Source organism: Prionailurus viverrinus, chromosome B1 (assembly GCF_022837055.1).
Source record: "Prionailurus viverrinus isolate Anna chromosome B1, UM_Priviv_1.0, whole genome shotgun sequence".
In the NCBI taxonomy this organism is placed as follows: domain Eukaryota; kingdom Metazoa; phylum Chordata; class Mammalia; order Carnivora; family Felidae; genus Prionailurus; species Prionailurus viverrinus.
In genome coordinates, this window is record NC_062564.1 from 1,457,077 (window position 1) to 1,480,861 (window position 23,785).

The 23,785-nt window shown below is 54.2% G+C and overlaps 1 protein-coding gene across 5 annotated transcripts in view; it reads left to right on the forward strand.

Moving 5' to 3' along the window:
- DLGAP2 (DLG associated protein 2) overlaps positions 1-23,785 on the forward strand; it is a 617,576-nt gene that overhangs the window by 484,947 nt on the left and 108,844 nt on the right. For all 5 annotated transcript variants that reach the window (XM_047856904.1, XM_047856906.1, XM_047856907.1 and 2 more), the window contains one exon: positions 13,541-14,610. In XM_047856904.1, the coding sequence (XP_047712860.1) occupies positions 13,541-14,610 (1,070 nt within the window). The remainder of the gene's footprint in view (positions 1-13,540; positions 14,611-23,785) is intronic.

The following is a 23,785-nucleotide window of genomic DNA, read 5'->3' on the forward strand; positions in this document are numbered from 1 at the left end:
GGGCCAGGGGGCCCCACGGCTTATCTTTCTGAGCTCTGTGACCTGCTTTTCTAGGAATGGGGTTTGCCGTCATAATTTAGCCTACTTCCCGGTGAGAGGAAGGCCCTGGATGTGTCCCCCGGGGAACGAGGATGACAGTCACCTACAGCTAGCTGTCAGAGGGACGAAGCTTCAGGCTCCGGTGGCCGCTTTGGTGTGCAGCACGACAGCCTCCCCACTGTGCAGCCCCTGTTGTGGAAGGGGTCGCTCATCTTTCAGCCCCAGGATAGGAGCTGACCCTCACTGTGTGTTTGTTCAGCGACAAGCAGCATGTGTCCAAAGAGACCCTCTGGAACTTAAAACAGTGACCTTCTCCGGGGCCCTTGGTGAACTCCATGTAAAGGGGGTGGGAGTGGGCCTCTGAGCCTGTCACAGCCCTGCAGATGATCGTTCAAGCTGTCTAGGGAGGGGCTGGTGAGAGAAGGAGACCCGACCATGTGGTGACTGGAGGGACCGCACACTTGAGACAGGGGGCGTTCCTCGGATCGCAGACCGCACAGTTTGTGGACTGAGAACCATCCCATCGACAGGGGCCACAATGCAGTCGTACCTAGAACCCCAGGGGCCACAATGTCATCATACCGAGAACCCCAGGGGGCTGCAGTGTAGACATATCTAGAACCCCAGGGGCCACAATGTCATCATACCTAGAACCCCAGGGGGCTGCAGTATAGTCATATCTAGAACCCCAGGGGCCACAATGTAGTCATACCGAGAACCCCAGGGGACTGCAGTATAGTCATATCTAGAACCCCAGGGGCCACAATGTAGTCATACCGAGAACCCCAGGGGGCTGCAGTATAGTCATATCTAGAACCCCAGGGGCCACAATGTAGTCATACCTAGAACCCCAGGGGCCACAATGTAGTCATACCGAGAACCCCAGGGGGCTGCAGTATAGTCATATCTAGAACCCCAGGGGCCACAATGTAGTCATACCTAGAACCCCAGGGGCCACAATGTAGTCATACCGAGAACCCCAGGGGGCTGCTGTATAGTCATATCTAGAACCCCAGGGGCCACAATGTAGTTATACCTAGAACCCCAGGGGCCACAATGTCATCATACCTAGAACCCCAGGGGGCTGCAGTATAGTCATATCTAGAACCCCAGGGGCCACCATGTAGTCGTACCTAGAACCCCAGGGGCCACAGTGTAGTCATACCGAGAACCCCAGGGGGCTGCAGTATAGTCATATCTAGAACCCCAGGGGCCACAATGTAGTTATACCTAGAACCCCAGGGGCCACAATGTAGTCATACCGAGAACCCCAGGGGGCTGCAGTGTGGACATATCTAGAACCCCAGGGGCCACAATGTCATCATGCCTAGAACCCCAGGGGGCTGCAGTATAGTCATACCTAGAACCCCAGGGGCCACCATGTAGTCATACCTAGAACCCCAGGGGCCACAATGTAGTCATACCGAGAACCCCAGTGGGCTGCTGTATAGTCATATCTAGAACCCCAGGGGCCACAATGTAGTTATACCTAGAACCCCAGGGGCCACAATGTCATCATACCTAGAACCCCAGGGGGCTGCAGTATAGTCATATCTAGAACCCCAAGGGCCACAATGTAGTAGTACCTAGAATCACAGTGATCATAACATAGTTATACCTAGAGCCCCAGGGGTCATAATGTGGTTGTACCTAGAACCCAAGCAAAGCTCAGAGGGGACACGGCAGTCTTTTGAGTCCTGCTGGGGTCCTGCTTTGGGGCTGTTTGACCTTGGGCAAGCCATTTGCCCCCTGACCCCCTTTTCCTTGTTTGGAAGAGCTGGTGCTGACGGCTACCACATGAGGGCTGCTCTGCGGGTCAGACTGTGTCGTGGAAGAAGCATTGTCCACACAGGACGCGCTGCACTCATGTCCATACTTACTGCTCGTCTCTGTCCCTCGGACACCACACACACCGGCTCAAACCACAGGCTCATCCCTCACACTGGAGGCTGGACGTCCACGGTCCAGGTGCCGGCAGACTCGCATCCTCGTCTGGCTGTGTCCTCACGGGCGGAGAGCCCGCGCTGGGTCCCTTCCTGTGAGCGCGCCCGCCTAGGGCTGCACTCAGCCTCCGTCTCCTCCTCCAGGCCCTGTGTCCACACAGTCCCACGGGGGCTGGGGCCCTGCCCTGTGAGTCTGGGGGACACTCAGTGCACGGCACTGCTTGTCACCATCCCGTCGGGGAGACGTGGTGAAAGCCACTGGCACCACTGCCGGAATCCCTGTGAAGTCCCCTCCTGATTCCCTGCCTTGGCCCCAGATGCCCTGTCCACGCTCACAGTACAGAGATCCCTTCAACCTACGGCTCTCCTGCCACTTCCTGCTCCCGAGACCTCCCGATCTATCGGAAGTGGAGCAAGTCCCCAGGGAACCCCACGCTGGCCGGCCTGCACACGCCTCACCCAGGCTCTGCCCCACGGGGCCTCCCAGCAAGCCCACCTGACTTTCCCAGTACCTGTCACCACCGAGGCGCATGGGGCCTGTTCTCTTGTCCCCACGGTCTTGTCCACCACACCACAGCACGTGCTTCCCAGCAGGTGCTTCGCGCCATGTGCCGACGGGCAGAACCTCACCAGCAGTGCGAGAACGAGGTGGGGTGTGCAAACCCTTCAGCGGCCTCTGCACACACTGACTGGGTGCTGTCCCCGAGCCTCTCAACTGCAGAGGGGGTGGTGGGGACCCCATGGCGATCCGGCAGGCCACGCCGTGCGGTGGCAAGAACAGCCTCTGACTGACTCTACGCGCTTGGGCGGCCTCGTGTCAGAAGCTGCAGAGCCCGGTCAGGCGGCGGCCACACGCTATGGCCACGCACCTTCTCCCAGGGCCTCCCTCTGTGCTCGCTTGTGGAACTGAGAGATACCGCCACGCTGGAACCGTTTGTGGGTAACACACTCATGCTTTTGAAAATGGTGTGTAACCGCACAAACGTGGAGGGTTTCTTCCACCAGGAGCCCTGATGTTACAACACTAGGATCTTTTTAAAAGGACATCTAAAGAAGGAAAGCACAGGAAGTGAAGAGAAGTGCTTCAGCCGGATGCTTTCCACTGAACTCAGCCCGGGGCCTCAGTCAGGACACAGCAAGGCCTTGCCTGCAGAACCTTTCCTTCAAAGGGGCTCAGAGCGCTTGAAGATGAGGAGTTCTCCTGAGCGACGGCAGGCTGGGAACGTGCGGGAGGACACGAGTGTGCCTGGCATCCGGAGAGATGCGCAAGCGGCCCCCACCCCTGGGAGGACACGAGTGCTCACAGCGTGTGGTCAAGTGTCGCTCACTTCTACAGTCACCGGCTGGCCAGACACCAAGGAGGATGCACCACGGTGGCCAAAGGGACTCTACTAACTACGGGGAGCGACTTGGAGAGACGGGAGGCCAGCTGGGCAACATGATGCTGCACATGACAAATCAGCACTGAGGGGCACGAACCCGAGGGCCACGGAGGTATTTGCAGGTTGATGACCCACATCCTGAGATGAAGTCTCACCACGCCTGAGACCGCGCCTGGGAATTTGCCCTCGAAATGCTTCCCAAGTGACTCTGGTGTGAAGCCTTGGTCTCCAGACCTTTGAATCTTGGGTGGATAAAGGCAGAGCCTCGCTATGTGAGGAATGTGAGTGTCCCAGGACAGGTGCTGGCTGCTGTCCCCGCAGGAGACTCAAGCCTACGGAGTCCCGGCCAGGCTGCCCCGATGCGCCTCCCCCCACGGTCCCCAGGCAGGGGGCCCCAATGCGCCCCCCACGGTCCCCAGACAGGCTGCCCCGATGTGCCCCCTACAGTCCCCAAGCAGGGGGCTCCCGATGCACCAAAAAGCTACCATTCACTGCACAACTTGAACCATCGTCATCAGATTTGTCTGATTTTGTAAGAAGGCAGAACAGTGAATAACCAAACCACGTAAAATATCCTGACGGAACAGAAATCTGATCACGACACGTGATCCAGGAAGGCAAAGACGGGGGACAAAGGAGGATGCGTGTGAACATGCTCAGGACCTTTGCACTGAGCCCCAAGTTTGCCTCTGAGCCTGACGGCTCCGACCACACGTGTTGTGCCCTAGACAGAAGCCATTAAGGAGCCAACCAACAAGCTTACTGCTTCCCTAAATTTTACTAAGCAGGTTTTTTTTTGCTGGGTTCTAACACACATGGGGAAAATTTTGTAAATTAAAGTTTGAATGTGTTCAACTTCATGTTTTTGTTTATGTCTCCTCCCATTATAGGTGTTTATTCATGACGTGCTTTGTGGGGAAGTACACACATTGTACACTTTGCCCATCCACGTGCGGTTTTCGGCGTACTTACAGACGTATGCAACCAACAGTGCCATCGACTGAGAGCATTTTTAGTGCCCATACCCTCAGCAGTGACTCCCCATCCTCCCTGCCCCAGCCCCTGACCAGCAACAAGCTGCTGTCTGTCCCTGAGGACCTGCCTGTCCTGGACGCTGCACAGAAGTGGGATCATGTTTCAGTCCTTGGTTTCTGTTGCCTCCTAACATTCCACTGAATGGATACGGCCCTTTGTGTATTCATCAGGTGATAGACAGTGGGGTTCTTTCCACTTTGGGGCTGTGTTGTGGACGGTGCTGCTGAGAACAGAAGTCCACAAGCTTTGGGGACACAGGCTTACATCCCTGTTGGGCGTGTGCCTGCAGGTTGGATCCCTGGGTCATGTAAGGAACTGCCAGACTTTTCCACAGCAGCTGCACCATTTCACGTTCTCCCCTCTCCAGCGGTGTGTCAGGTTTTACCTCCCTGTGTGCTTCGAAACCCTTGTTCCCATCCATCTGTTCCAGACATCCTGGTGTGTGTGAAGGGTATCTCACTGGTTTCAGCTCCGTTTCCCTGATGGTTAATGACGTTGAGCATCTTTTCACATACTTATTGGCCACTTAGGCATCTTCTTTATTTTTGAGAGAGAGACAAAGCACAAGCAGGGGGATGAACTGAGAGGAAAGGAGACACAGGATCTGAAGCAGCTCCAGACCCCGAGCTATCAGCACAGAGCCCAATGCGGGGCTCAACCGCACGAATCATGAAATCATGACCTGAGCCAAAGTTGGTTGCTTAACCAAATGAGCTCCCCATTTATGTATCTTCTTCAAGGAAATATCTGTTCAGCAACTTTGCCCATTTTTATTTGGATATTATTTGCCTTCTTTATAACTGAGATGTAAGTGTTCTCTATATACTCTACATATAATTTCCTTATCAGATGCATATTTGCAAGAATCTTCCCCATTCTGTAGGTTGTCTCTTCACTCTCCTGGTAGTTTGCTTTAAATCAAGAAGCTTTTAATTTTAGGAAATCCATTTTGTCTTTTTCTTTGTTTCCTGGACTTTGGATGGCATGTCTGCAAACCTCTTCTAATTCACATGACCAAGGAGAGATGTGCATTTTCTCTTTAAAGAGTTGTACGCTTTTATTCCTTACTTTTAGTTCTCTGATCCATTCTGAGTTCATTTTTGCATATAGTATAAGGGGTGCAGCTTTGCTCTTTTGCACGTGGCCACTGGGTTATCCCAGAACCATTTATAGAAGAGGCTATTCTTTTAACAGTGTTAGCACTCTTATCAGAACTGAACTGGCCACGGATGTGTGGTTTCATGTCTGGATGCTCAACGCTATCCCATGGGCCTATATGTATATCCCTGGGACAGTGCCACACTGTTTTCGTTACCATAGCTTTGTAGTAAGTTTTGGAACAGGACCTTTGAGCCCTCCGACTTCCTTCTTGCTTTGCAAATTGTTTTGGATGTTTGAGACCCACTGCGTCTCCACATGAATTTGAGGACTGATTTTTTTCCACTTCTGCAAAAAAGCCAGCAGGAATTTTGATAGGCATCCTGTTGAGTCTGTAGGTGACTTTGGGTAGTATTGAAAGTCATCTAATCCATGAACACAGGATGTCTTTCCATTTATCTAAGTCTTTTTTTTTTAATGTTTATTTGTGAGAGAGAGAGAGAGAGAGAGAGAGACAGAGCATGAGTGGGGGAGGGGCAGGGAGAGAGGGAGACACAGAATCGGAAGCAGGCTCCAGGTTCCGAGCTGTCAGCACAGAGCCCGGCGCGGGGCTCAAACTCACAGACCGCGAGATCATGACCTGAGCCGAAGTCGGACGCTCAACCGACTGAGCCACCCGGGTGCCCCACCATTTATCTAAATCTTTAATTTCTTTCAGAGATGTTTTCTAGTTTTCGAGATACAAATGTCTCACCTCCTCGGTTAAATGTAGTCCTGACCATTTGATTCTCGAAGACATTACTGTCAATGGAATTGCTCAACTAATTTCATTGTTGGTTTGTTCGTGGCTGAGATGTAGACACATAACTGACTTGCACGTTTTGATCATGTAACCTGCAACTTTGGTGAATTTGTTTATTAGCTCAAATAGCTTTCTTACGGATTCTCTGGGATTTTCTCTCTCTAGGAATATGTCATCTGCAAATAGAGATAGATACATCTCCTTTTCTTATTAGGATGTCTCTTATTTCTTTTTCTTATCTAATTGCCCTGGTTAGAACTTCCTGTTCAGGGTTGAATAGCAACACCAAGAGCAGAAGCCCTTGTCTTGTGCTGATCTTAGGGCAAAAGCTTTCAGTCTTACACCACTGAGTATGTTAACTGAGTTTTTCATAAATGCTTTTATCACATTGAGTAAATTCCCTTATGTTCCTAGTTTTCTGAGTGTTCTTACCATGAGAGGTTGTTTGATTTTCCCAAATGCCTTTTCTGCATTTGAGTTGAGTTGGTCACGTGTTTTTGCTTTGGTCCTATTACTCTCTTGTAATATGTTGATTTTTCTATGTTGAACCTCTTTTGCATTCCCAGGATAAATCCCATTTGGTCATGGTGTATGATACTTGGAATACACTGCTGGGTAGGTTTGCTAGTATTTTGTTGAGGATGCTTGCATCTGTGTTTATAAAAGATATTGGTCTGTAATTTTCTGTCCTCGTGATGCGTTGATCTGGCTTCCATATCAGGTTATGCTGGCCTCATAGAATGAGCTAGAAAGTGTTCCCACTTCTTCAACTTTTTGGAAGAGTTTGGGAAGAATTGGCATTAATTTTTCTTTAAGTGTTTGGCAGAATTCACCAGTGAAGCCATCCGGTCCTGGGCTTTTTCTTTGTTGGGAGGTTTTGATTCCTGGTTGAGTCTCCTTATTGTTATTGGTCTGATCGGATTTTCTGTTTCTTCTGGAAATAATTTGTGTATTTCCATGAATTCACCCATTTCATCTAGGTTGTCTATTTTTTAGTGTAAGTTGTCATAGTATCATAATCCTTTTTATTTATGTCATCAGAGGTAACTCCCCAGTTACATTTCTGATTTTAGTCATTCGAGCTGTCTCTCTTCCATTCCAGCCAAAGGCTTGTCAATTTATCAGTCTCTTCAAAGAACCAACTCCTGGTTTCGTTGATTCCCTCCATCATTTCATTTATCTCTGCTCTAAGCTTTACAATCTCCCTCCTACCTCTAGCTTCACACTTAGTTTTCTTTTTCCATCTGTATGAATTTTAAGGTCGGCTTTTGAATTTCTATAAAGAAGCCAACTGTGATTTTGATAGGGGTTGTGTGGAGTCTGCACATCAGTTCGGGAAGTGTCTCCACCTTCACCGTGCTAAGTCAGTCCATGAATAAGGGACACCTGTCCATTGGTCCAGAGCATCACAGACTCCTCCTGCCATGTTTTGTGGTGGTCCACATACTCACCTTGTACTTGTTAAATTTTTGAGGAAACTCTTTGTTGATGGAGGTTCACGTAGGGTCCTCTTAACATATGGCGGGAGACATCTTTCCTACCTTCATGTGGTAGATACAGGAGTAGGTTCACATGGCTGTTTCTTATCACACCCCCCAGCTCATGCGTATGTTGTGAGGTCCCGACGGACGCAGATGGGACCGTGGGCCTGAAGACTTACGAGAGAAGGAGGCTGAGGCAGGTGCCTCAGCAGGAAGGATGGGTGGGTGTGTAAAGGGTGAAGGCAGCAGAGAAGAAAAGGGAGCCAGGGCAACCCCAGGGACGGAGTGGGGGCACCTCACAGCTCTGCACGGGGGCAGAAGACACGATGGTAAGTGGAACTGGTGTGGGAAAAATACACGATAGCAGAATATTTCGCTTTTCGGCAAGCGGCTCCACAGCCCGCTCACCAAGTCCGTATTGTTTGGTGTCATCTTGTGCGGGCTGCTCTTTACTCTTAGCTTCTACCTTTAGTGAGGATGTTCCTTTTAGGGTGCACGGCAAGTGCAGTGACGATGACGGGGACACACGTCTGGCCGGTGGGCACATGGAATAAAATCAGACGAAAGGCAGGCAGGCACCTCACCTGACTCGGTGAGCTTCAGGCCCCCGGGAGACACAGCTGGTGTCCTCAGTGCGGCGGGACCTCGGGGAGGGGTGCCTGCCTCCAGGGCTGGGGTGCAGGGGCGGCTCCACGCGTTCTCCAAGACTCGGGCCTGAGCCCATCGCCGCAACGTGTGCCCAGCCTGGCTGGCTCACGCCTGGGCTTGGCGTGCAACCAGCAGCCGGCTTAATGAGAAAGGGCCCATGGGGCCCTCACCCAGTGCCTTCCCCCACCTGGTGGCAGCTGGTGCTGGCAGCAGGCCACCTGGAGCTGTGCGCACGCTGCGTGTACGTGCAGGTCTGCGTGCCTGTACGACCTCAGTGACCTTCCCCACCTGTCCTTCCAGCCTGGGCTTCCTCAGCTGCCTGGGAAAAGCGCTGGCTCCCTGCACATGGTGCCCGCACCCAGACACAGCGTGCGTACTTTTTAAAGTTCTTATCCCTACACTCAAAACATACTTTTTCAGATTCGAACACCAACAGTCTCGTGAAATCCCACAGTAGAATGTGCCTTTACCCTGTAGTTTGAATTTGGGGAGACAGCTAATGGATAAGGAGGATTAGACCGCCGTTTTCTCTTGCCTCAGAACGAAATATGGTGTGGTGAGTAGCGGGCAATGAGGGAGCTAAGGTGCCCCCACATTCTGTGTCTGTTACCTCACTTAACACAGAGAGACTGCCAGCCCCCGAGTGTCTATTCCGTGTTCCAGAGACTTAAGACAACAACAACCTGTAATACAGGTCTCTAATGCACGTTTTAGAATCGCCATTGTTTACAGAACATTGTTTTGTTGTTTGTCGTTGGGAGTGATATTATTTTTACCCGGCAGTGCGTCAGTTTCCATGCCTACGTCGAGGCACTGGGTCCCGAAGAGCAGAGATGAGAATGTGTTTCAATGTGTTACATAATCAAATTCAATTCATTACGGCTAAACTTTTATCTTTTGTACTGTTCTTTCATGTGGCCGCACTCACAATGTAGCTTCTGGGCCGAACGTGAGGCAGAAATAGGATACGTGAGTGGAGCCATAATGGTTGTGCTTTTTAATATAGAGGAAGATTAGAATTGTATTAAATTACATGTTAATGGAAAAATAAAGCAAAAGATAATAGGATGACAACTTTATGCTGCTGTAAAGTCTAGATTACAGCACATAGTTTTGCTATTTATCAGCTGGATATTGAATTTCCTTTGAAAACTTGCTTTTAATTATATTAAAACATAATATAATCTACACTATCCTCTCCTAATATATTAAAGTGCTCTGGTTATAATTTGGCTGTTGAGAAAGGCAGGCGCCCAGGAGCTCTTCCAGGGCAGACACTCCCATGAGGCGGTGGCGCCCCTCACACCAGTGAGGTCGGGTTCTCTTCGGAGACAAGGGGCCCCTGCTCCGGAGGACGTGCAGGAGAGGCCCCTGTGCTGCCCTTCCTAGGAGACAGCCCCACCCCTGCTCAGCGTCCGGTCCCGGCCGCTGTCCGTCGCTCCCAGTAGGGTAAGTCGTGCCCCGACTCCTTCAGGATCTGCGAGATTGTGCCTCTGCCTTGTAGGATATGTCCGCGTCTAGCTGGCCTGGACAGGTGGCGGTCCAGAGCCTGCAGAGGGGACATTTTGAATCCATGTCTGGGACCAGGCGCTTGGCAGATGTCCGCAGGGGATGATGCTTCCTTACGTCAGTCACCAGAAGAGTTGGTCAGAAATGATGTAGGAGACGACTGGCATCTCTTAGGGTTCTTTCCTATTTCCCACAATTGCCCCGAATGTCTGTTTGGCGTCTGCTGTCGGGTGTCCCTGACCCCAGGCTGCAGGTGGCACCTCCCAGGGGAGGAGCTGCCAGGACAAGGACAGGGACAGGAAGGGACGGGTGGGAGGGGCGGGCTGACTGGTCTGGCCTGAGGCTGGAGCAGCCCGGGGAGGGGGCTGGGCCAGCGCGGGAGCAAGGGGACAGCAGACAGCTTCCTCCCTGAGGAAGCGGGGCGCAGGTGCCTCCCGGAAGCCCGAGTCTTGTCCTGCCTCCAGGACGACGCACAGCGGGACCGCCTCCCCCGGGGTTGCCTGGACTGCGGGGGCTCTTGCAGAGTGCATGCTGCCTGGGAAGGAGCCCACAGAACAATGGCCAGAAATAGGGGTTGTTGCATTTGGTTAAAGCAGCATGCCTCACCGACAACGAGGGGCGGGAGGGAGGGCCTGGCCAGCCCACCCGGTCAGCAATGGCCTCCGGCATGCACTCCGGACTGGCACACGGCCATCCCCCGAGCAGGCTGTCCCCGGGGCCGCTTGGATACAGGCTGACGAGTGAGGACTCAGCAGTAAGCCGGGAGCCGCTGAGCAGGGAGGAGCAGGCTGGCATGTGCACGGGCAAGCGAGGGAGGGAATGAGGACAAGGGGAGGGGAGGCAGGCAGGAGGCCGCTGCTGTGGCCCTGGCTGGCGACGGGCACTCAGGGTCTGAGCCAGGGCAGGAGGATGCGGGAGCAAGTGCCAGCCCTGGAGGGCACGGCCGGGAGAGAGCCAGCAGGTCTGCCTCCGGGGCTTCCCAGCCCCTGACAGCCTTTCCGGGACAGCCAGCAGAAGGCGCCCGGCCACCCCGGGGTCGAGTGTCATGACACGGCAGCCTGAGCGGTCCCTGCACCCTGATGTCCTTGTGGGGAAGGTGGCAGGGGCTGTGGAGAGGGACACAGCCCAGGCCCATCCAGGGAGCCAGCTGGTCTCCGTTTTCCCAGGACAGAGAGCTGTCTGGGCACCCCCAGTGGGACGAGGAGGCCGGGGCCCTCAGATCCTGTCTGGGCTTATCCCATAGTGTCTCTCTCCTCGGTGCTCATTCTCACGCCCTTCCCACCTGTTCCCGTGACAGACAGCTTCCATCTGTGTCTCCTGCTTCTATTATATGCATATTATGTAGCGTATGTGCGCATGTGGATACATGTTTTACGTGTACATACTATATATGCACATCATGCACTGTGATAGTCTGTGTTTCCTGCATGTCTTACGTACACGTTATATACATATAAATGGATGGATACGTTATGTACACTGTATGTGCATATTTTATAGTAGGATCTATTTCCTGCATAAATCATATGCGTATTAAATATTATTTGTATATGCCACATATAGATATATGTATTATATATGCATACCATATATGCATGTGATATACTAGACTATTTCCTGCATATATGGTATGAATATTATATGCTATATATCATATATGGATATATGTATTAGAGATACTTGACATATACGCTATTATATCCTATAACAGTGTATTTCCTCCATATATTACGTATACATTTATATACATATATATGGACATTATACATACTGTATATGCATATTATATGCTAGTCTGTTTTCGTGCATATATTATATGCATATTAGTACATGTGCATATCATATAGATATATGTATTATATATGCATACCATATATGCATATAATATACTAGACTCTCTTTCCTGCATATGGATGTTACATGCAATATGTATATATTATATGTGGATATATGCATTATATATTCATACTGTATATGCATATTGTATATTGTAATAGAGTCTATATTTCTTGTATGTGTGATATATCTACATTATATACGTATATTATGTATAGATAGGTTCATTGTATATGCATACTATATATGCATATTATATATTGTAATAGAGTTTGTATTTCATTCTTAGGTTATATGCATATTTATACCACATATGCATGTTATATATGTATACATGAACTATACATAATGTATGGATATTACTATAATAGTCTTTATCTCCCATCTATAACATGCATATTGTATACCAGATATGCATATATGTATGTCATATACTGTAACAGAGTCTATTGTTGCATCTGTTTGGAGACCTCTGGAAGCAAGCTCTGAACTGAGTCTGAAGCAGAAACACTGAGTCAGTAGGAAGCAGGGGTGAAGGAGAGGCTTCTCTGAGGAATCCTGGAATCCAATCACTTAGATTTAATAAACCCAGAACTTTGTAGATGCTGACCCAAGAGCGTGTAAGAGGACGATAATTACAACACCAACAACGGATGGCACCGGAGAGTGCCCTCCTCCTGAGGCCCTGCCTGTTGCTCGGCCAATGTCTTGTCTCCCGTCACACGGAGCAAACAGAAGCACAGGGAGTGTGGCTGGCCCGCCTGACCGGCCCGTGGAGTCACACACCACGTGGTGGCAGAGCTGGGGCCTGAACCTGAACGGTTCAGTGTCCGGACTCGTGTCCACAGCACGTAGCCACCTGCCTGAAAACAAAGCCAGCCCCCTCTGAGGGACGACTCCTTAGGACTTATCTGTGCACAATATTGCATCTCACATAAGCAAACCATGTTTTTCTGTCCTGGGTAGAATCTTACAGTTGAAAGGCAAGTATCTGAAATGAAAGTTAGGACATCCTGTGTTAGTCCTGCTTTGACACAGACAGGTGGCCTCGAGAAAGCCACCTCTTCTCCCCCTGAGCCACAAGGACGTGGCTTTAGACCCTTCAGGATTAATGCATGAGTGCATATCACATGAGCTTACTGAGCAATATTGCTAATTAAATAGCAAATGTTACTTTTTAAACTTCTGAAACTGAACCACAATACTCAAATCTAATTGAAATGTAACTCATTTTGCCCCCAAATTGTTGATTTGTTTAATAGCACAAAGTCTTGCTGTCCAGAGACCCGATGAATCTCGCAGACAATACATACTTGTGGTTGTAGAACTATATTTAGGGATAACCAGAGTTTATGCTTCTTTTTTTTTAAATGTTCATTTATTTTTGAGAGAGAGAGAGACAGAGTGCGAGCAGGGGAGGGGCAGAGAGAGAGGGAAACACAGAATCCGAAGCAGGCTCCAGGCTCTGAGCTGTCAGCACAGGGTCCGATACGGGGCTTGAACCCACGAACCACGAGATCATGACCTGAGCCAAAGTTGGATGCTTAACCGACTGAGCCACTGGGCGCCCTGAGAGTTCATGCTCCTTAATAGTCTCCTACTTTGGAGCAGTCAGCGTATAGGGAAAAATGATTCCCCTCTCCAGTGCCCAAAACTGACCTCTGAGGACCGGATAAAACAGTGCCCGCGTGGGGTGTGCAATAATTGACTCTTCCAGCATGTCAATGAGGGTGGCGGCTGAAACGGCTCTGTGTGTTCTCTCAACAGACCAGCAGTACTCATGGTCCCCGACGCAGCACTTCAATGAGGGAAGGTACTCGCCGGCTCCCAGGAACATGAAGGGGCTGCCGGGGGGCCGGGCCCCAGCCCCGCTGTGCTCCGCCCACACCTGCGGCCTCGCAGGCCCCGAGGACTGCGAGCGTGCGCACGACCACCTGCACCATGTGCAGGAGGCCAGGCAGCCCTACCTGCTCAGCCCGGTGGACGGCTGCCCCCTGGACCACCACCGCTGCTCCCCCGGCAGCTCCGTGCACTCGGAGTGCGTGATGATGCCCGTGGTGCTGGGCGACCACGTGTCCAGCAGCACCTTCCCCAGGATGCACTACAGCTCCCACTACGACACGAGAGACGACTGCGCTGTGTCGCACGCCGGCGCCAGGGCCAACCGCATCCCCGCCAACCTCCTGGACCAGTTCGAGAAGCAGGGGCCTCTGCACAGGGACGGGTTCCACACGCTGCAGTACCAGAGGACGTCCGCGGCCGCGGGGCAGCGCGGCGAGAGCCCGGGCAGGATACGGCACCTCGTGCACTCCGTGCAGAAACTCTTCACCAAGTCGCACTCGCTCGAGGGCCCCTCCAAGGGCCACGTCAACGGGACCAAGGGCGACGGCCGGGCGGAGGACCACCACCACACCCACCACCCCAAGCACGGCAAGAGGAGTAAAAGCAAGGAGCGGAAGCCCGACGGCAAGCCCCGGTCGGGCGCCAGCAGCTGGTGGAGCTCCGACGACAACCTGGACAGTGACAGCACCTGCCGCACGTCCAGCGTGGTCAACAGGCACCACGTGGACCACGTCTCCCACTGCTACCCCGAGGTGCTCCCGGGCCCCTTCGGGGACCTGTCCCTGAAGACGTCCAAGAGCAACAGCGACGTCAAGTGCTCGGCCTGCGAGGGCCTGACCATGACGCCCGACACCAAGTACATGAAGCGGAGCTCCTGGTCCACGCTCACCGTGAGCCAGGCCAAGGAGGCCTACCGCAAGAGCTCGCTGAACCTGGACAAGCCTCTGCTCCCCCAGGACACCAAGCCCGCCCTGAGGCCGTGCCACTACCTGCAGGTAAGGGGTCCGGGCCACCTCCCGGCAGGGTCTCGCTGACAGGCAGTCACGGGTGGTGGGCTGGCCTCTGAGGGCCTCCCAATGCGCCTCCCCCATCAGTCCTCAGCCCCAAGTGCGGTGGGATGGCCTCTGAGGGCCTCCCAATGCCCCCCCCATCAGTCCTCGGCCCCAAACGTGGTGGGCTGGCCTCTGAGGCCCTCCCCATGCCACCCACTCCTCCCCCCCCGTCAGTCCTTGGCCCCAAACGTGGTGGCCTGGCCTCTGGGGCCCTCTCAATGCCATCCCCCGTCAGTCCTCAGCCCCAAGCGCGGTGGGCTGGCCTCTGAGGCCCTCCCAATGCCCCCCCTCACCCCCGTCAGTCCTTGGCCCCAAGCGCGGTGGGCTGGCCTCTGAGGCCCTCCCAATGCCCCCCCCCCATCAGTCCTTGGCCCCGAGCGTGGTGGGCCACTCCTTTGGTGCCTCAGGGCTGGAGGATGTGGCCCCAACGACAAAGCACATCAGCCCCTGGTCTGTTCCCTCCTTGGAAGGTGACCTGCAGCCAGCAGGGCCCCCCGACCTCTCCCGACTGGAGTGTGTCTGAGCCTTAAAGCACCACTGGGCGTGCCTGGAACACGTATCTGCTCCTCCGGTGTGGCCTCTGGGCCTTTGTCCGGGGCGGGCAAAGACACACACACAAGTGAACGGGGCAAAGGGCGAGAGCCGCTCACGGCGGGATGCTTCTGTGACGTCCCTGAGTGTCTGCCTCCTCCTGACACCATCCCTGAGCACCCTTACAATTAGGAGGCGCCTGCTTCCTCTACAGATGCCTCCCAATCCCTCTTACCGGCTGTCGGTGCCCTTAGCAGAGCTCAGAACGGGGAGAGTTGTCTTGGGTAGGGACGGGACGGTGTTCCCCTCCCAGTCCCTTGTGCGCCTGGAGAGACCCGACCCCTAGAATGAGGGGCGCTGGTGGACACTAGCTGAGTCACCGGGCAGTGGACTCACGGGGCAGGTGGACGACTGTGGGTCTTTCCAGGATGCAGGTGGCTGCAAAGATGCCACCCTGGCACACTGTCTAAAAGCCAGCGGTTCTGTTTTGAAAGGAAATGCTAACAAGTCACTTTCACAGGCAGATCGACTCGAAGACACGAGTTGGTAGCGGGGTGAGATGTTGTTGGTAGGGCCGTGGGAGAGGCTTCAGCTTTGCTTGTGGTTAGCAAGCCCCAGTCCTGTATGACGTACGAGTCTTACCTGCCCGTCTAAAGGAACGTGACAAACAGACTCAGGGTTCGTGCCGGCCCCTGCTGGAAATGCAAAGTCTCCCGCTCTTCTCTCTGCGGCTTCCTGGACACTTCACCGTGAAGCTGTGTCTCCGGTGTGTGGGCCCCCGGGTGTCTGCCTCCGAAAACTGCCCCTTTCCAGGACACGTCTCCTGCCACACGTCCTCTGTGGTGCCTCACACCCTGGGCTCTTCCTGCCCTTGACCAAACATCCTTTCTCTGTCCGCCAGCTGCTGGTTTTAATTTGTTTTCATTATGGAAAATACGAAGCCCCTGTAAAGGCAGGAGTGTAATAGAGTGACCCCTGTATGCTCACTATCTCCCTTCAGGGAGGTGGGTTCCCAGAGGGTCTTGTCCCGTCCACACCCCTCGCCCGCCCACGCGGATGGAAGGAAATGCCCGCATCCCAAGGACCCGTTCCTGCACTCACCTGTAAAGGACCCACACCAGAAGATACGGGCTGTGTCTTTAGAAGCATAACTGCAATACCGTCCTCAGACATCAGGAAATAACGATCGTGTGCTAGCTTCACACATGCGCTCAGTACTCAACTGTCCCCATTGCTCCCGATTTCTTTTTAACGGTTTGGATCTGGATCCAGATAAGGGGCTACGTGGAAACCGGTTCATCTGTCTCTTTAAAGCCCATTATTTCCTTCTGCATTTTCTCTCTCTTTCCTTAAAGTGCATGTATGTACGTGCGTGTGTATGTGGGTGTGTGTGTGCGTGTGTGTGTGCGTGTGTGTGCGTGCATGTTGTTGAGCAACCAGCTCTGGAGGAGCGGCGTCCCTCGATCTGGTCCCGTCTGCGCCAGCTTCACGGTGTCGGCGCGGGTGCCCGTCTGTCCCCCCTTCGGGCTCCTGTGGTCCCTCTGCTCATGTGCTCATGCAACCCACTCCTCAGCCGTCCTCCCCCTTCCCTCCCAGAGCTTCCCCAGTGCAGCCGCTGCCTCAGGGGTGAAGGTGAGAGGGAGCTGCCCTGGCCAAGTTCTAGACCCCTGGGATACGCGGTCCTGACACAGATGTGTGGCGGGGGGTGAGGAGGACCAGGACCTCAAGAAGTTGTGTCTCAGTGCACAGACCCACACCTGTGCTACAGCAGAGGTGAGCCCAGGGCGGGGACAGTGCCCTCTGGAGGACGCAGCTCAGCACTTCCTTCTCGCCCCGCCATCATCTGCTCCGTCACTGTGGGTCGCTCTGGCGAATATGGCGGTGACCTCACAAGCGATGCCCCTGTCTCCCCAGGCTGTCTGTCCTGCTGTCCCGGGACGTCACGGACCCACGTCCAGCCCTCACACAGGTCTCCCCCTGCCGACTGTACTACCTTTCCTGTGGACATGTGAATCTGCGGACCCTTGTGAGCCCAGGTTTCGTTCCCAGCCACGGCTGGGGAAGAGGAGGAATGTGTCTGCAGACCCTACAGAATAAAACTTAGGAGACAAGAAGGAAGGAACAAGAGCTTATAAGTTCTGCTCACATTCGTTCCCCCGAAAACTAGGCAGACGTGGAGCTAAGAGAGGGAGCTGCGTTTTCCTCCACCTTCGGTCCGTACGGACGCCGAGTTCATGCCAGAGGAAGGCTCTTTGCGTTTCTAAGTCGGTCGAAGCAGACAATAGACAGGATTGAAAGAAAATTAGGAGGCATTTTATGCTCTGAAACAGATGTTTTCCTCTTTTCTACCTCTGCAGACAAAGCACCTAGGGTCAAACTTTTAATGAATGTCACGCTGACTGGGGGCTGACAGCAGCCCTGAGCTCAGGGAGTTCTCCATGCGCGAAGCGGGAGGTGCCTGCGGGAGGGCAGTCACGGCAGGTGCACCTGCCTTCCCCGGCAGGAATGTGGGCCTGGCCTGCCCGTGGCTCCGTGGCTCCGTGGCCCCTGACCCATGGCTGCAGCGTCCCCACTGCCCCTCCCCTCCCAGGCTCCCCCTCCCGCCGCCTGTCTCCCCTCTTGGGTGTCTTCACCCGGCCTGTGGGTCCCTCCTGGTGAATCGGTGGCCTCGGAGATCTGGTGGCCACGGTGTCTGGCGTCTACACAGGAAGCACTTCCATATTGACGTGTTGGGAAGCAATCAGAGAAAAGTAGCAGCAGAATGAAGTGCAGTCGTCTGCACACGGCTGGGGAGCACCTCAGACTCCCTTCCCCAGGCTCTGGGGGTCTGGCCTCCAAGCAAAAGTTCAGCGGGAAGATCAAGCATGCACACAAAAGTGCTTCTTAAAAATGCTACGTTTCCCATGGGGCGCCTGGGTGGCTCAGTCGGTTGAACGTCTGACTTTGGCTCAGGTCGTGATCTCGCAGTTCATGGATACGGGCTCTGTGCTGACAGCTCGGAGCCTGGAGCCTGCTTCCGATTCTGTGTCTCCCTCTCTCTCTGCCCCTTCCCTGCTCACACTCTGTCTCTCTCTGTCTCTCAAAAATAAATAAACATTAAAAAAATTTTTAATGCCACATTTCCCAATTGCATTTGTTTCCGGGTCCTGTTTCGGGGTCTAGAGAAACCACCCGTCTTTTTCAAAGAGAGCCTGTTTATTGTTTCTTCATCGAGCATCTGAAAGGAGTCTCAGTACCAGCCACCGGCTTCCACGCGATCGGACGCGAAGGGTCTGTTGTAACTCAGGGCCAGGGGCCATGCACGCTCCTTCAGGACTTGCCCGCCCCGGACCCCCTTCCCCAGCGGCTGCCGACCGTGTGTGCGTCTCCTTCCTGCCTGACTCCCACACCCCGTGCCGGTCTGCCCCTCGGTCTGTGCTCATCTGCTTGGCTGTCTGTGACGCGGGGGCCCAACAGGCTGTAGGCTTGGAGTCGGCAGACCGCCCTCCCCCTGCGGCCGGGCCCTGATGCGGCACAGAGACCTCGTGCCTGGGCAAGAGGTGCACCTGTCCCGTGACGTCGCGGAGGACACTTGGAAACCATGAAAGGAAGCTGCCCGGTGTCCCCTGAGCAAGAGGAGGCTGATCCCAGCACCGGAGGGTGGGCGAGCCCCCGACCCCATGTTCTCGCTGGACTCCTGCCTCCTCATGAAAGCGGCTATTCCCACAGGCTTCACGGAAGGCCCTTCGGTTCTAGTAGGAGCACAGCTGGTGTGGCCGGCGGGAGGAGCCCGCGCTCAGCTACTCTGCCCTCAGTGCGTGCACACCACGGTGCCGGAGGCAGGTTCCAGTCTGGGAACCTGGCCAGGGACCTGCTCAAGACCTTAGGTCATGGTCACTCCCAGGCAGCCGTCTCATTGCCAAGGCCGGAATGAAATACCAGGCCGGGAGGCGTGTCCGAAGCCACTTTGGACACAAACGCACAGTCTTGAAAGGGCCAGAGAGGTCATGCCTTTCGGTTCGGGATCTACCTGCGGCCCCCCATCGGTGGGCTCACTTAGAGTGGCTCCTGGGTGTTGTCCACACACGGGCAGCACGTGATCTGCCTGGGACCGTCCACAGGAGCTTCGGGGACTGTAGGGCCGCTGGGGTCACGTGACTGCCCCTATAACCGGTCCGCCCCCAAGGCTGTCCCCAGCGACCCGTCACCACAGGAAACGGCTTGGCATTGCAGCCACACAGGAATTTCGGTTGTTCTGGCCACTTTTGCAACTGCTGAGCTGCTGTGTCCCTGGTGACGTGCGCCCTGTGCTCGTATCTGTTGCCCCCTTGTCCTGGTGGAAACGGCTGGTCCTTCTCCCAGCCCCTCCCCATCCCCTGCCTCTTACAGGGTTTCTGTGTGCTTCCTGGCCCACTCCCCCAAGAGGTCGCATCTCCTCATGCATGTGGCAGTTTCTAGGCAGCCTGTCACTCCCGTCCCGTGCAGTGTCCCCATGACCAGGCTGGTGAGTCTGGGAGCAACAGCATCCCCTGCGAAGGGTTCACCTGGAGGGCTTCTTCACGGGGCTGTGGGGGTGCTGCCTGCTGCATGACAGGAGACCCCACCCCGGGCAGGTCTGGGGAGACGGAACCTGGAGGCGGGACCCCTAGGAGGCAGAGTCCTGAGGACCACAGAGCCCAAGCCGGAAAGAGCCAAGCAGCACATCTCCCAGCCACCCTCGGGGCAGGAATAATGAGTAACAGACCCACAGAACGGCCACCAGCACTGGGTCCCATGGCAGGACATCAGCCTTCGTACCTGGAATTGTCCCATCCCACAGCGACAGGCTTTCAGGACATGTCTGTTGAGATGAATTCTTCGTGGGAGGAAGTTGGGGTTTCAAGTGTTTGCCGGCCCTGAGGCTGATTTTGTGTTGGTCAGAGTTTGCGGTTAGATTCGACAGTAAAGCACGAGCCCCTTGAAGATCGTGGGTCGTTAGCCTACACCGCGGCCTGAGCGAACATTCTGTTTCATCCAGGTTTACGGCTAGGAGTGACGTCACCCACGTGACACGTGGCCACTGTGGCGTTTCCAGCAGGAAGTCAAAGAGCAGTCATGCCTGAGTGGGAGGGCCCAGGGGTCTCAGGCTCCTTGGGTTCAGAGGCGAGACTGTTCGTGCGGTGCCATCGGGCACCTCCGTGCGGTGAGGTCCCTCTCTGTTCTGCTTCCCTACCCGCGGGCACGGACCTCCCCCGGCCCGGCCCGGCCCGCGTGTTTCCCGGGAGAGGGCGTCCGGATGGGTGGCCTGCAGGCAGCAGCAGGGAATTCACCGAGTGAGCGAGGGGGTGCTGAGCCCAGCCCTCGGGGCAGCATGATTACAGGCAGGCCGGAGTCTGGCCAGTGGCCCAGGACTCCCGGCCGTGTCTGGCTTCTGTCCGTCGTCTGTCCTGGTCGTGGCAAAGGAAACGGAAACCGCGGTGGCCTGAAGAAAACGAACTCAGCAACTGAACGGTGGCGCACGGGGTAAATGGCCATACAGGAGTGAGCCAACGAAAGGGCAGTCCCCAGCCACGCTAAGGAGACCTGGGTCCCGGGGCTGATCCGGGCTGCCTCGCCCCTGCCTCGCCTGGCAGGGTGCACGTGGCCCAGCGCAGGCGGCACCCTGGCCTCCAGATTTTCTCCGCGGCTGACGGTGGGCCGATGCCGGGCTGGACAGCTGTCTCTCTTGTGGGGGTGGCCCGTGCACCTGGACGTTGAGCAGCATCCCTGGCCTCTGCCCACTGGCCGCCAGCAGTGCCGCCATTTTGGAGACAGAAACCTGTCTCCAGATGTTGCCGAATGTCCCAGAGGGACCTGCAGCTGAGAAGCATCCGTGTGACCAGATGACACGAGGCAGAGGGACCTGGGATGCTCAGCTGCCCGCTCTCTCCCCTGGGCTGGTGACCATGCAGGGGGTCCGCATGCACCACTCCCTGCGCCCTGTGTCCCCGTCCCCATCGTGATGACCTCCCCACCTTCTCTGCACACTCTGCACTGATGACGCATCCGTGTAATCGTTCAAACAGCTTTCCTGTCCGTAACGATGGCTCATGAACTCAGCAAAACAAGTGTCCCGTTTATAACAAGTTTCATAATGTCCCCTCGACTGTTGTAAACTGAACTTACACACTGTGATCTACACACACTACTTGAGACACGCATGTCTTTAAGTGCCCAAACGCTAACGTGACAGAAATAAAGGGAGGATCACTTTCAACAGAAAGCGTGAGTTCTAATGGCAAGCGCTGTTCAGACTGGAGTGCTGGGAAGCGTGTTCCTTCCTGGCTGCGGATTCCCCGGAATTTAGGGCTACCGGTCAGACCGGTGGGGGCACTTATAAAGACACCGGATTCGCCCACCTGGTGGGGTTTTTGGAAATGGTAAAAAATTCTTGGTGAAACATCAAACCAAAGCTCTCCCTTCCCTTGATTTACCTGGTTACTTGCAGTCCTGAAGAATTCATTGTTCATTAAAATTGCAACACACACACACACACACACACACGCACAAAACCCCTTGATTTATATACCACACAGGGTTAGATTCAAGGCTTAAGTAACTAGATGGGAAGAGACATTCAGAGTCATACAGGACGTGAGCCGGGTCTTCACTGGGTGAGATTGCTTCGTGCTTCCCCAAAACTAGCATCTCTGGCCCTGGGATGCTGTGATGCTCTCCAAGTGTGTGACTGTCACAACTGTCCCATGTTTCCATGATGGCCCCTGGAGGCCACCCCCACGTAGAGCTGTAGTCCTGTACAGTGGAAATCCGGGGTTCGGAAGCCCAACTGTCTTGCTCTCAACGATATCCCCATTGGCCAAAGTACTTGGTACACATTTAAAACAAAAAACTTGTTGACTGAATGAAGAAGACATTTCCCTGCAGGACACACAGCATTCGATGCTATTTTTCTTCCTTGATTTCAACACCTGAAAGGGAACATTGTTCAGAGCCCTGGGCCCTTTCACCTGTGTCTTACTGCTTGGAAGGAAGGGAGGATGTATTTTAATACGCGGAGCTGAAGTATCCTTGCAGCAAAAACAGGAGGCTCCTAAGGTCAGCCACAGGAAAACACCTACTCAGAAATGATCAACCTTGCTCCTCATCATATGCGGGTGGATGATGGTCACTAGCAGAGGCTGGTGGCTGTTGTCAGGAGACAGCCATCTGTGTATTCACTCGCTAGAAACCACAGAGTGTGTGATGTTTGTGGCTGGACATTTGGCCACTCGTGTGCACCTGCTGCAGGTGTTTGATGCTGTAACACACCGGAAAGATTTTTGTATATGTTTTTTGAGAGAGAGAGAGAGGGAGAATGTAAGCGGGGGAGAGGCAGAGAGAGGGAGACACAGAATCCGAAGTAGGCTCTAGGCTCCGAGCTGTCAGCAGTGACCCCGACGTGGGGCTTGAACTCACAAACCGCAAGATCATGACCTGAGCTGAAGTTGGACACTTCACGACTGAGCCACCCAGGGGCCGTGAGGACCGATTTTTTTCTTAAATTAAAAATAACTTTATTTTCTGTTGTAACTGCAGTATATGTTCCAAGTGGTCAATCTGGAAAATACCAGAATGAAGAGAACTGAGGAGCCCATAATCACTCTCCCAGGGATGACCCCCACTCCACATTCTGCCAGCTAGGTCTCCATGCATAATGCAGGCGTATCTATTTTTAAAGTATAAAAAAAATTGAGTGCAGACTGTATTTTAAAACCTGCTTTCTTTCTCCCCCGTGAACCTCTTTCCATGGCTGAATACATGTTCCTCTGCAGTTACTTTGGGGGCTGAAGTAGGCATTATATGATTGTGGTACGTACCGAAGCTGCTTCCTATGGGATGCTTCCGTGTTTCCTCCTTTCCCATAGTGGCTAATTCACCAACCCCTGGCACCGAATCTGACAGTCTGCGGACACCTCCACAGAAGCCACTTGCCGGGCCAGAGAGCATGAACAGGCCGAGATCTTCGGCTGTCTTGGTCTGTGGACATGGTCTCATGCCCGTCTGCACCGTGTGGGGACCTGCACACAGGAGCTTAGTGACGCTCCCTGGAAAGGCTGTTGAGGCCACCCGGCCAACTGCTGTTCTGCAGCCACAGGGACTGGCCCGTGTGAGTCCCCCAGCCACAGAGCGCCGTGCGGTCAGAGCTGAGTGAGGACCTGACGACCTGGAAGTTTCTGCTGGAGCCGCCCCTCATCACAGCGACTGGGTCTGCTCCGCTGCGTGCTCCTGCCGCGGTTCCACAAGCTTCCCATGTACCTGAGCGAGTTCGGGAACGTGCTGTTTTAGAAAAACAAACGTGCAGACGGGACCCATGTGTGCCATCGCCCCCGGGGCTGTCCAGATGCCCGCGCCTGCAGAGTTTACAGGGACCGTGGGGGAGCTGTGGTCCTGGCCACTGTCCTGTCCTGGGCTATCTGTGCCAGACGTCATGTGCCGGAGCGATGCCACGGTCAGGCGTTTGAAGGAACTGAATAAGGCGCTTTTCCCCGAACGTGCTGCTGTTCCGAGCTGGTGCGCGGGAGCCGGCAGGGTGCTTGACCAAGCGGGGTGAACGGTGAGGAGCGCCCGACCCTGGCGACACGGAGCAGAT